This window comes from Thermobia domestica, chromosome 13, assembly GCF_964235325.1.
Source record: "Thermobia domestica chromosome 13, izTheDome1.hap1.1, whole genome shotgun sequence".
Classification (NCBI taxonomy): Eukaryota; Metazoa; Arthropoda; class Insecta; order Zygentoma; family Lepismatidae; genus Thermobia; species Thermobia domestica.
The window spans coordinates 89920374-89935234 of NC_137466.1; the positions used below are offsets into that span (position 1 = coordinate 89920374).

The 14861-nt window shown below is 34.1% G+C and overlaps 1 protein-coding gene across 2 annotated transcripts in view; it reads right to left on the minus strand.

Annotated features, from left to right (window-relative positions):
• Window positions 1-360: 360 nt before the first annotated feature.
• The window catches only part of LOC145668320 (uncharacterized), a 68299-nt gene continuing 53798 nt past the window's right edge, over window positions 361-14861 (minus strand). For both annotated transcript variants that reach the window (XM_081736050.1, XM_081736051.1), the window contains exons 8-12: window positions 10973-11097; window positions 8807-8903; window positions 5049-5255; window positions 4466-4551; window positions 361-1733 (exon numbers count right to left, since the gene is read on the minus strand). In XM_081736050.1, the coding sequence (XP_081592176.1) occupies window positions 1607-1733; window positions 4466-4551; window positions 5049-5255; window positions 8807-8903; window positions 10973-11097 (642 nt within the window). In that variant the 3' untranslated portion in view covers window positions 361-1606. The remainder of the gene's footprint in view (window positions 1734-4465; window positions 4552-5048; window positions 5256-8806; window positions 8904-10972; window positions 11098-14861) is intronic.

Genomic DNA, 14861 nt, shown 5'->3' on the forward strand with positions numbered 1-14861 from the left:
AAGGAAGATAGTTTATTTAAAAATTGCTTCTATGGTAGATTTTATTTCTTTATGAAATAGAACGGTTGTGAACTTTAATGATAAAAATAAATAAATAAATAAATAAATAATAATAATAATAAAAAAAAACTTTCATCTACCATTTCAACATAGAACGACCACCATTGGGCAAATGGTACGATAGCACGAACACATTGTATACAAAGTCAAATCAGAATTTTCAATAAGAGGCATATGACTGAACTTCGTTGTTACTTTCCTTGACTCTTGCAAGACACAATGTGTAAGCTATGCCACAAAAAATGGCTATCTTTATTTAAAATAGATATATAAATGTACCAAAGAATTCATACAAACATACACGTTTTTAAAAAATTCTTTACTTTCATGTTAATAAATAACACTTTCAAGATGGAGATATTCATTCCATACAAGGTTTTGCAACAAGCCTTTTTTTCTTTTCTTTCTTTTTTTTTTTTTTAATTTTCCAAATACATCCTTACCAACCTACCCTTGTATCAAACTTGCATACTTGTGCATTAAATGATGCATTTTTAAATACACTGGTACATTTTTTTACTCAACTGGAATCAAACCCTTTAGTAATGCTTCATAAACCATATCTGTCCAACAATAAAAGAATTCCTGTCAAAAGGTAGCATAGAATATTGAGCATCATGTTAACTTCGTACATCACAAAATAGGGCACTTTTTTTTAGAAGAAAAAAAAGAATTATTTGTAATAGCCTCCAATATAATTTAAAAAAAGCTCACTGCAACAGTCTGAAATCACATGTCAATCATCACTACTGTATTTCGGAGTACAATTATAAATGTTATTAACTAACTGAAGACTAATTTCTTTTGTCGTCAAAGAAAAATATCTGGAACTGGCCAACAAATTGTATGAAGCAAATAATAACAAACCCAACAAAATTCTGGCATATAACACCTTCAAATACATAAAGAAAAAATATATATACGATTATAATTATAATAAGCTTTATCGTATTGTTTCTTTTTAATCTATATAAGCTCCACAGTAAAATAATAAAGTAAATCTCGCATTCATTCATTACGTATGTACAATCTGAATAATCCATATTGAATCACTAGTTTTTAAAAACTGGGTACAATATAACCGAATTATCTTCTTACTTCAACTCTCACTCTCTTTTTCTACCGTATATCAATTCATTTTCACTGCGAAAATTCACCAAATATGTATGTCCATTAGTAACCAGAAATAAAAATAACGCCTGAAGAAAAATTGTGATTATACAATCAAGCTTTTAAAAAAATAGATATATCTAAAATAAAGCTTTCAATACTTCCTATACTACGTATCTACAAGTCATATAAGCATGAACTTTCACAGGTATACGCACACGGTTAAATGCCTACAAATCGTCCATAAACCAACCAAACAACTCACATTGACATGGTATATGTGGACTCAATCTCACACATACACAAAAACACAAGTCATTACGAGTCCACACATTATACTGGCAGCTATGGTTAAGGATACTTTATAACACCCTGAATTGCGTCAGACTCAGTCTCCTGTCAAACCCTTACTACATCCTACACATTCCAGTAACTGTCAAGTAGACGAGAAGTCCTTCGTTAAATGTGCCTCAATATCTACTCGGCAGATAGGGCACCTTTTATTGGTTGCTAGCCATTGATCCACACACTCTATGTGAAATAAATGCATACAAGGAAGGCGCCTGAAAATAAAAAGAAATATTGTAAATCAAAATGCATTATTAGGCTATTATAGACTGACTAATATGACTGCATTATTTTACGAATTTAGCACTGCTTCGATTTTAAATGTATGTGCACAGTAATTTGAAAATCGAGCAGATGCTATGTATGTACATGGTAATAAGGAAAACAGCACGACGGAAATGTATTAGAAATATATTTGTTACAAAGATCGATAAAAACTGTAAATAATTCCGACTACTGTTTAATAAATGTCTAAAAATATAACAGAAGAACCGAAAAATGCATTTCACTTACAAGACTGATTTTCACGTTGGATATTTTGTCATGCATTGGACTGAACATTTCCCACAAATAAGTTCCTTTTCAGTCATAAGGTACAGAAAAGTACAAAAATATTCTTTAATGCAATCTAGCTTAAGCGCTACGTAAGTTAGTAAAGGCAGGGCAAATCATTTTTTTTTTTTTTTTTTTTTTATACTATTGTACCCCTTATCTAAATTCCTGTGTTCACAATTATGCTGCATCTGCCCGCAAGAGATATTAGAAAGGTAGTTGGAATACGGATAAGCAGTTCTAAGTATATACGAGACAATAAAATATATTCCGATAGGTACTGTCTAAAAGTCTATCATGAAAAGTCTCGAATGTTTAGTATCGATTATCTTCAAGCAATAACGAATATTGTTTTTCTGGAGTTATGCCGCCACATATGTAACATTTTTACATCAACAGAATTTGCCTGGACGTCAATTTCCCTCATAAAGTACAAATATGTAATATTACATGTAAGGTAACCTTTTTCCTCGAAATATATAAAGTTAAGTCATATAAGCATGAATTTTCACAGGTATAATCACCCAGTCAAATGCCTAAAAATAGTAAAACAAACACTGATATGTATATGTGGACTCAATCTCTCACACACACAAAACACAAGTCATTACGAGTCCACACATTATACTGGCAGCTATGGTAAAGGATACTTTACAACACCCTGAATTGAGTCACTTGAAAGACGACACTTAAAATCAATTCGCAAGAAGAAATCATTTACATGGTTAATTCAAGTCAACATTTGAGTCGTTTTCTAAAATAATGAGAATTATGCAAATTCGCAGCAATGCGTTTTGAGAAGCGGTCCTTCTTCCTATATATTAAACGAAATGTAAACCAAAGGGCATGATGAGATACCTGACTTAATAGTGACAACCATAAAACCTGCTGTTGGCTACAGTCTTACCCAACTACACGGTCAGAATAAAATCACTTGAAAAGTAAAAACTATGGGAGATATGGGGAGTATGAATCTCATATTATGAACACAAAATTATATTGATTTTGTCAATGTTCCACCTACTGATCTGTTCCCATGCGAACAAATTGAAGCTGTTGATTGTTTAAGATATTCTACTCTGACACCATCAATCATGTTCGATGTAATGCCACCGGTATGACCATTACCCATCTCAGCTCCCACTGCAGCAGACTTCGTCTTACTCCTGCTTGCAGGCTTTTCAGAGGTCATTTACCGTGCGAACCTACATAATGAACGGCACAGCTTGAAAACATTAAAAGAACAGTAATCTACAGGACTAATATTTGGACCCTTTAACTGGAATATCCTCATATTAATAGCATGGAAACCAGTTGTAGCTGCCATGAATTGGTCGAAGAACAGCGATAGTTTTGCCGTGTAAGTTGATGATTTGTTCTGGTGAAGTTCCACATGATGGGTGTCGTCACCAATGTTGATATTCCGTGTGTGTAAACTAGAGATCGCACATAGTCTTGATTATAAGCCGCACTGAGTGACATTTTTTTCGACCTTACAAATTTTGAGCTTCCCTTTGCAGTAGAAGCCAGTAACAACCACAAGACCTTTCAAGAAACTTTCTTTGTATTGACACACAAAGTTAAATCGATGTTTTTATGTATTTCGGACCTCTGTAGATGATGACCCGTACTTTCCACAGCCACTTAGGTATACCACTGCTTCGTCCATTATCACAACAAATTTCCAGCGGTCACCGGTTAGGTAGCGCTTTTGCAGCCTTCTACATTGCTGTATGCCGTAGTGTTTAACGTATGCATACTGGTCGTCTGAACAGTTTGCAGCTGAATTTGTGATGGATTGCACGATTCACTATTGTTTGGACTACATATAATCGTTTGGCCATAACACGCTGTGGTAATGATTGCCAAAGGCCAATATATATCCAGGATATTCTTTAGCACAGGTCCTGTGAATTTCACTGATACTTTCTTTGGATGCGGAGTCCGCTGTGCATAACTTTTAATTATGACACTTATAGTGGCCCGTCTTACCACAAAGCCATTGTTCCGACACTATTATAGGAAACCACAGCTTGCATAGAAAAAGACTCATGACGTACTCTTCCCAAAAGTGATTTTTTTCGGCAGCAATTTGCCCACTACAACATCTTCATTCTACTACACAACAACTACGAGACTGATGCATGTGTGCATACAGAATTTTTGCTCTGTAAAACACTGACAGGTGACGCTTTCTGCAACTTGTTCGGATGGAAACGGATCAGTCCCTGTACATAAACAGCTGTAGTCGGTTGACATTTTCATTACTCGCTTACACACTATGAGGTGATTCAAACTTTTTCTTCTGCACAGGTTATTCCAGATTCCTCATAATCGAAAATATTAACTAATAATGACAAAATTATTAAGTAAACAAAATAATAATACACTGTACCTTACGTCCTCATTGTCTTCAAATTCTGACAAGCAGATAGTGCACTTCTCTGTATTATCTTCCAACTCATCTGTGCTTCTTTTCACCTAGAAAAAACATTTTTTTTTAAATATTATGAATTCATTCAAAGATAATTTCGTAGGTATTTACCTGAAACAAATTTAAGGTTAACAATGGTCGTTGGCAAAACAACAATAATAATAATAATAATAATAATAATAATAATAATAATAATAATAATAATAGTAACTACTACTAAAAAGTTTTGCTAACAAAATGCTTACGACATCCTGTAGAATCTACTGAATTTTTCAAAATACCACGATCACAGGTTGTGACGTACTTGTGACGTACAATATACTGTACAAAGTACTTCTTAGCTATTGAATGCGTGAATTACACAAATACTCAGCTTTATCGATATTATTAGTTTAAGTTATTTCAATACATGTCCATATTTGTAGACCATTTTAATTTTTAATTTAAAATAAATTTAAGCCGAAGACTTTTCTCGTTGCCTGTACAGTGTTTGCTTATTTCCCCCTTTTTTTCTTCAACTGGGTAGCAAGCACAAGAAACTTACCTTCTTATACTTATGAGGGAAAGTATTCCTCTCTATAGTAGTCTGGGAGGCACCACGATTTATCTGAGCCAGTCGGCGTTGTTCCATTACACGCATGTAGTCCTCTAGCCGCGCGGTCATGTGGCGAGCCAGAAATGGGAAAGGCATCAACTCAGGGTGTAGAATAGGTGGAAACACAACTTCCTGAGGTCGTGGACTAACAGTTGGCTGAAAAACAAAGTAAAGTAGCAATATATCCATACACCAACTCATAACGTTAACCAACTCACGATCGGACATTTCTTTATTCTATTTATTAAGCTAAACCATACTATTCCGAGTATTGTCTGTGAAAAATAAACATGAAGTGTTTTTTGAATACCCTTTTGAAATAATAATAATAATAATAATAATAATAATAATAATAATAATAATAATAATAATAATAATAATAATAATAATAATAAAGTATCCTTTTCGTACCGATTTTATTATTACATGACAGCCTGTTACCTTAATCTAATTTTCTACTTAGTTTCCACCAATATTAAGGCACTTATCCTATCGTACAACAAAAGCTTTTGAATACCATTCACATAGAAGTCTGCAGTCTGATTTGAAAAAACAACAACTGCAACACGGCTATTTTGACCTCATCATCGTTGTTTTGGCGCTGACCACCCAGATGCTTCTTCAAATTTACGAACTATGGTAGTCACTGGGCGCTAGATCGGGACTGTAAAGTCATATAAGTTGTTCCCAGCCAAATGATACGATCAAATTTTAAGCTGCCCCGTGTGGATGGGCACTGTCATGAAGCAAGGTGCCATTGTCACAAGCCCTTTACTGAGCATGCCATGCCTTTTCCTTTGGATTGCACGGTGCACTTTTTGTAAGGTCTCACAATACGCTGTAGAATTTATTATATCACTACAGGGCAAAACATTCACAAGCAACACCCTTTTCCTGTCCCAAAACACAGTACATATGATTTTCAGGGCTGAAACTGTTTGCTTGAACTTCGCTTTCTTCCATGATGATGAATGCCGCCATTCCATGGATTGCTGCTTCGACTCCGGTGTAACATATGCCATCCATTTTTCGTCGCCTGTGATAATTCGGCTTAAAAACTTATCACCTTCCTAACTGTACCGCTCGAGGGAAGTCAACGCACTGGCTAACGTTTGATTTTGTGCACCGTAGTCAACCTTTTCGCTAGTAAACGTGAGTACAACTTTCGATCATTTAAGCTCTGAGTCACAATTTCACAGAGAACACTTCTTGAAACTTAAGGAAACTTATCAAGATAACGACGAAATCGTAAAACGCCTGTTCTCTTTTACTTTTTCGTCAACTTTCTGTACTAAGTCTTCAGTGATAACAGAAGGTCGTCCATTTTGTCCATCATCATGAACATTCGTGCATTCATCTTTAAAAGCTTTAACCCGTTTCCGTACCTTTCCATCACTCATAATGTTACACTTCACTACACTGGCGATGAATTTCAGCCGCTTTCACGCCTGTAGCACTAAGAAAACGAATCAGAGCCGTATTTCACAGTCGGCGGAGGCATAGGCATTTTAACTACTCACAAACAAACTTAAACACGGTTGAATGTTCCCGTAATGGGTTTGTAGCTTGCTAGCAGATGTATGTACACAGTGCATATGCGCAGAATTCCGACTGCAGCGTTGCACCAGCTGAATTTCAAAACGATACTTAACAAGCACACCACGTATCATCTTATTTATACGGAATTGTCAGCGAATCGATTACCACAAGAAAGCACTACACGAATGAAGTGTAGGACAAATAAATGAATACAGAGACAGTATATTGGGAAAATAATATTCTGAAGTACAACGTACTATTATTAAGGAACAACACAGAAATACAACTATTTCCACTTGGAACAACACAACTATTTGAATTGGTGTTCTTATTTATTGCAAAATATCTTTGAAATTAGAACCTGTACTAAAAGGGTATTAATCGCCTTTTCATCCAGAATATAGAGAAATCACTAACTGGCACAAAAGCTATCAACACTAATGTTCACAATTTATCAGGAATATCGAGAACAGTTTCCAACTGTACTTAGAACACATCGGGATTTTTATGTAAATACGTATTTTCTTTCCATATACGAGTATAAATATATCTGTTACAACTTGTTGGGGATCGCTACGAAATTAATTAGTTAATTAATCAATTAATTAATCTATCTATCTATCATTTATATTTCCATTTCGAATACAGCACAAAATGATTCAAATTTTCTTTTTATTGTACATAAATGACCTTGCGGAAAAATTGGTTCTCATATCGGAAGATAAAGGAATGCTGACTGTACATACGATTAACATTGTTAGTATTACAAGCAAGGCTTTCAATCTTAACACTTCTCTCACTTTGTAAATGGATTTGGTGTGTAATATGTACAGCGGTGAACACTTCTAAATGGTACAGCCATATGGAGATTTACGGCTAAGGTGTACCATTTAGAAGTGTCCACCGCTGTACAATAAAACCTGTCTAAATCGGCCTCATTTATGTAGAATCTCTATTATCCTGTACAATATGTACTAGTTATTACTCTCCTTTAACGTCAAATTTACCTATCATAGGATGGGTACCAGCAAAATATCTAAATGTGAATGAGTCTTTTGGTGTGTTTTTTTATTTCTTAGAAATTCTTTCAGAACTTCTTTCACTGTTGTTATGATAGGAAAGGACAATAAATGTAAGAAGTGAAAGTGAGGGAAACTCATCCATTCAAAATAACTTCTCCAAAACTAAAACAGGCAATGGTATGTTTATTGTTGCTTATGCATTTGTCTTTCGTGTCTATACAGATGGACACCATGAAGTCTTGCTATTCATATTATACATCGCAAGACATTTGACAATCTAGTCCAGATGGATTTACTGAATTGTGCGTACCCTTTGTTGACGTCCTGTTTGAAATATTCTTCTGTTGGAGAACTTGTAGGAAATTTTTATCATATGACGATCGGATTAATGTAAAAATGTATTCATCCTGGTAATGGGTTTTTGCCACCACACAGTGGGAAGGATTTTTTTCTTCAGTTTTGATGTTTCGCTACTTACAGGGGTAAGACAGTATGAATGTTTCGAGTATTTCCTGTAACTCAGTTCTGGATCTATTGCCGTAAATGATCAACGAAAAAGAATAATTATGAAATAATTCGTAAAATGAGGCTGTATGAAAAAATGGAAGAACACCGAGAAACCCACGGACACGACATTTTCCACTACGAACTCGTGTGGCCGAAGATCGAACCAGGGACCTCTCACAATAGTGAGCACTCTAACGCTCACCCACCGTGTTCCATGTGAGTAATTAAAATTTATACATTTCAATCATAGGGATCATTATTGGATAACTACAAATTACAATAAATAGAAGCACAATATTTCGAAACATTGGGAATTTAAGCACCAATTTCATAAACAAAGCTTATCGAGATTACAATTTCTACAGTGCAGTTTTAAAATCTCCATTGTTTAATTCTTCCTACAAACAATCGAAACAACTTTATCCTTTCTTCGTGATCATCAATGATATAGTTTTCTGTATAAATATTGAAGTTTTCCAGTTACCTCATATACAGAAGATAAATAATGGTTAAGACTTACTGTTTCTGCATTCACACTGCCAATTTGTTATTCAAAAACTGTTTGCCATAATGATTAAATTTACATAATGTGTATTAAGTTTTACAACGTCTACACATATTGCAAGATTGAAAACTTACCACTCCGGGTGCAATACTGATGTGCAAGTGGTGCATCCTGTGACCCGGTGGATGATAGTGATATAGATGGTGATGCACATGTTGGTGAGTGCTATCCCTGAAATAAAAATAATAATTACAATAATTGGTTAACAACAACGTACCACTTACAATTACGGAAAAAGTTAGTGAAATATGAAAGCTATTTAATTCTCTAAATAATTCAATATCTTACAGATTTTGGTTAGTATCGTGTTAAAAAGTACAATTTGATCGCTGGTTCGGTGGAGCTGAACCATATAACGACTCGATCAATTTTATATTCATTATTTTTGGATAAAATGGTAAAATAGAAATGAAGAAATGTCACTTTTTATTCCATATCTAGATTTTCACACTTCTGTACGCTTCAAGCTTTTATTTGTATAAGTTGGTTAACTAAGCACTCCATTTCTATTTCAATGGATATTTCTCCACGACTCAACGATCAATAAAATCACTACTGCATAAAATTTTGAAAACGAATGCATTATATCTTGCCATAAAATTACAGAAATATAACATACCACATATCTAAAAATACATGAGAACATATGACAATATAAGAAATATTACGATAAACACTTCCGTGTAATAGATAAAATGAAAATGTGCATGTGTATGACCCAACCATGAAACGTTTGAATACATTTTGAATATGGTTATCACCTACTTTGAACTAAATTTTTATCACGTTAGTGATTAAAAGAATATCCTAAAGAAAGACAGCGAACGGGGAGAATTATAAGAAAAATTTAAATCTTACAAGCCCGACACGTTAGGAACATGAAACTCGGTATATAAACTTATAAAAAATAAACGAACAAGTGTCCCAGCATTTTTGAAAATTCTCATTTTAGAGGTGGAAGGGGGGCATTTTATACATATTTCTTCGCCACATTCAAAGCGACGCTGCCTATTGTTTGCTATCGCATGATGGGAAAACAGCTTAACTGTTTAAAATAAATTTTAGAATACAATACCTTCCTTGATCTAGGTTTTAATTATGCCACTTTGATTCAAGGCTACAGTATGTCATAAGGGAAGTTTTGAGTGAGGGTCTAAATTTATGCGAAAAATGAATATTTCAGGAGTTCCTCAAGCTGGAACATGATACTGGGTACATAAACTTCTCATTAACAAAAACCTGACATGTGTCCTAACGTCTTCAAAAATTCTGTTTTGATGGGGCGAGGGATTTTATATACATCATATATATTTCCACACTGAAAGCAATCTTGTGTCCTGTTTGTGATGGCATCATGGGGACATGTACCTACCTAAAGCTCAGTTTTTATCAAGTTACAGATAGTCCTAAGGGGGAAGGGCTTAAAAATGAAAAGTTTTTTTCATTTTTTGCAAATATTATAATGAAGATAATATTGCTTATATTATACTGCGTACGCAGCAAATCAAATATAAGCAATTTGGTAAACGAAGGTATATAATGTGGTTTTTAATGAGACATGTGTTCAACAAACCATATTTTTAATTACCTAACTCATTTGATAAAATTATCTAGGTCCACAAGGGCGAAAATATGCACTTGAATGCTGTTCGAATCCGAAGCGTTAGCAAATACTTCAGTGTACTCCAACACAAATACAGTCACTTGGGTACCTGGGATCGATCCTCGGACCAATCTTATACACTATCATTAAATTTCATCATACTATACAGGCTCTCTCAAGATTATTATTATTAATAGTATATAAGATCTGCAAAATTATCGAAAGAAATACAAAGTTGTAACAGAAATACTGCGTACATATATATATATATATATATATATATACCGTATATATATATATCAGTTATTGCAACGTCATTTTTCCCTTTTTATTTGTAGTTCATGTAATTTTCTGCGTGTTTCCCTTTCTGATATCTTCATCACGTTTTCAACATGGTAACAGATTGTTACCACCGTAACTGACAGGGTGTCTTATTGTTGAAATAGTCCTTTACTATCAGGTGAATATATCAACAGAATAAACTGGAAGCTATTACACAGTATTTAAACTACAAGGTTTTTCTATATATAAACTGAATATTTGCCATTATTTAGTGCCTATAAATTAAAACATCTATGATATCTATATCCTCCTATTCCTTCTGTGTGTATATATATATATATAATTCAAAACTCACATGCTGCCCGGAGAGCTCTGGACAACAATTTCAGTCTGGATATCAGGAACTAATGGTATTGTTGGTGGCGGTGGACCCACAGAACTTGATAAGAAATCGGCATCTTGAGGATTCAATGGCGGAACCTACATAAATGGTAATAAATAAATAAAATAACTAAAAATATAATAAAAAAGATCATATCACACTACTTCACTCTTTCAGTTACAAGTACTGGGAAAAGTTTCGGAAATCTAATCTCAACTTACTATAATTTAGCCTTAAATACATATTAAGAACTCTCATACACACAATAATTTACATACATTGAAGGGAACTGACTTGAAAATACTATAGGAATTCAAGTGATGACTCAAACTGATACACAAGAAAAAGGTGTTGCTAAATGGTAGTGATCCCAAAATGACGTCTATGAGTATTCGAACATGATATAGATGATGTTTATAAACATACAGTATTCACCTAAATAGTATTTGTATCCATCCTAAGCGGGTCCAGAAGAAACTGTTCGGACACGGAGCTGGCTGTCAGATGCTGAATGCCTATCTGCAGTACCGTATTACCCTAGATAGATTTAGGCCTTGGTGTATCTATTTGTTGCTGGAGCCCCGTTTGGCAATCAGGCGTCCCCTACCATGTCCAACAGGTGCATGATAGAGCTCAAGACAAGAAAATTAGCAGGCCACAGTAGTTATCATAAATTGTGTAAAGCACATTAAGGTTATCCTGGCAGTATGGGGGCAATGATATCTTGCTGAATGCTGGAATTCCGCAAAGTCATCATACAGGAAGACGGATTGACGACTAGTCATATTCCTCTGAATGAAAATCAAAGTCGGCCGGGAAGTGTATAGCTTATTGGCACCTACGAGAATGTCAAGTGTGGGACCTCTATAGTGAGTACACACATTTGCTGAACACTTTCGCTCACCCGCACGTTTACAGACACGAGCAAGGCCACCGTAACTGAGAGACACGATTCTCACTGCTAAATACTATCGCTCTCCATTTGCTTCAGCGCTAGTCCCTTTCGACACCATCGAAAATATTTATCACGATGAGTAGGTGTCAGCAATTGTAGTAAAAAACACCGCGGAAACGCAGACCTGCCTCTAAGCGCTCACAAGAAGATAGATGGGACACGATGACTCTGATTGAACGTCGGCTATGGATGCATAAACATATATATGAGGGTAAATGTGAGTGTAATGATTAAAATACTGGAATTATGCAGAGAAATATTGGTATTAGAAATAAGACACTTACATTCTTCCAAACACAAAATTTAACTGGTTAAGGTTTTACGCGAGTCTTCCTCGTATAACATTCTCTTTAAAATGTTTCAGAAGATTTACAGTTTATGGATATCGCTTTCCGGGTTCGCCTAGGATTGGAATCCCTATATGTGATTATCAAGTGTTCAGCACTTATTCTCATTCTTCTGTTGTTACACAAACATTTATTAGGACGGCAGATGGTACATGTATATGTATTCAGAGCCTCTACAACGAAACTGAAACTACAGTTTTCATAACAACATAAACAGACTGTACCATATAGCATTTATTAATTTGATTTCCGACCAATAGTTGTATAAATACAGAAATATATATATAGATCGAGAATTTAATCATCGTTGGGTGAGAGCAGTAGCTGAGGGAACCCGTAGTTCTTTTACTCGCACAAAAATTTACTTTTGACAGGAATATACAACAAATCCTCAGTATTACTAGATAGTAAGCTGTATTCACTTTAACGACGTTTGTCTATAAATTCTATCGTTCGTCGTTACACAATTAGATTTTATATATCTCCATCTTTTAAATCAACTATTTTATATTATTTTTTCTTTTTCTTCTAACAAGTTACTTCCTGCGACTAATATCATAAATATGTTTACAAACATCAAAGGAAACATAATTACATCGTATTGGATTACATAGATCACTTTAGATCATTTACACATATTAATATTTAAAAGGAAAACAATTTAATAGAAATTATAATTCTAAATATTAAAATAATCGAAATATATTTTAGAATACTATAAATCCATGGCCCTTCTGAATATAATATATCTTTGGAATTAAATAAATAATTTTAGAAATCCTTTTTCTCATACCCGAATTAGCTATTATAAAGAGATGAAAATTATATTATTTGTTAAAGTATTTAAACGTCTGTAACGGAAATTTAGGTCCGTTACACTCGCTTCTTGAAGGAGTGTCTCTGAGGGTTTCGAAATAGGTCTAAATGCGGAAACCGGAATTTAGATACGTAGTAATATACTATGATAAACAAGTTCATTAATAAAAATCACATTTAATCTCAATTTTATTTTCATTAAATTATATAATATGTAAACTTTCTTCATAGAGCGCTGGAAACTATGTGCCAGGAAGTTGCTTGTATAGTGCAAATGGCGAACTACAAATACTCCTGTACTACACAGATTTCTTCAATTTCATTATATAATTTTCTACCAAGTATATTAGTCAATGGGATTTATTTTAAATAACTGCTTTCGGTGTATGCAATGACAATGGACGTAAGTATTGTGTAGTATGTAGTGTAAGTGTTACATATATATATATATATATATATATATATATATATATATATATATATCTATATATATATCTATATATATAAAAGAGAACGCACAAATCCTTTGTGAACTCATCACGCTAATACGGCTGAACCAATTTCTTTCATTTTTGGGGGGTTATTAGGATTTGGACCCTAGATGGTTTTTATCATATCACTTTAATTTTTAATTACCAGTGTCTTGAGATAATTGACCATTCAAGTGTCCATACGTACAAATCCTTTGTTATTAGTTCATCATAGGTAAAAATAAACGTATTTATATGCAACCCGCATGACCATGTGACTCGGCGGGTTAACATAAATGACAGGCGATATAATGTTAACATTTACTGGAATCTACTATGGTTTTTATCATATCACTTGAAAGCGAAAAAGTAAAAATTATCTAATTAACAAGGTTTATTGCGTTCCGGGGTGACCGCAGCGAAGCGGGGTGAACGCTGCTAGTATATATATATATATACAGTTCTGTGCATTTGAAATTTCCAATGTACTATTGAAAAAATGAAATGAAATCTTGAAGTTTTTACGTCCCACGGTTATGTCGGTTAGGCTAAAGGAGACGGTGAAGATGAGAAATGAATGAAATGAAGAAAGTGGGAGGAAATGCTCTACCACTGAGCCCCCCAATGTAGTATTGAAATTTGTAGTATATACTTTGTAATATTTTCATCTGACACGGGAAGATCCCACAAGTTCTCGCTCAAATCTGACTGCCACATAGCACATCTGATAGAACATCATGAAAATTGAAAATGAGCAAACTTTAAGGTGCTATGGACCAGAAGGATAGTAGCTACGGGGCTTCAAAATTTAAATATCCAAAAAATTATATCGTGGAATTATGTACGTTAGAAGTAAAATCTTGAAAACCGTTAAAGCAATATAATGAGAACAAAATACCCTATTGAAAACCACAAACAGTGTTGCCAATTCAACATAAAATTGTTTGAAATAGCACCATATACAAGTGTGCACAGATTTAAAATGCACTATTATCACAACGTAACAGTGAAGTGTATGGTATAGTGTTGCACACTGTTGGAGCTACGTGTGCTGAAAATGTTCAATGGAGAAGTCTTATATGTCGCGATAGATGGTAATAAAGGAATGCATTAGAAAAAGTGAGGGTTTTGCATTTTATTTCTGTAGCTCTGGTGAATAAGCAGACAACTCGCGAAAACATGTTAGGAAAAAAAGAAGTGTTTTCTAATTCTGTAAACTGGTTTTCCAGATTATGTTATCAATATTTGGAAGAGTGCTTTCTTGGTTTATGTCT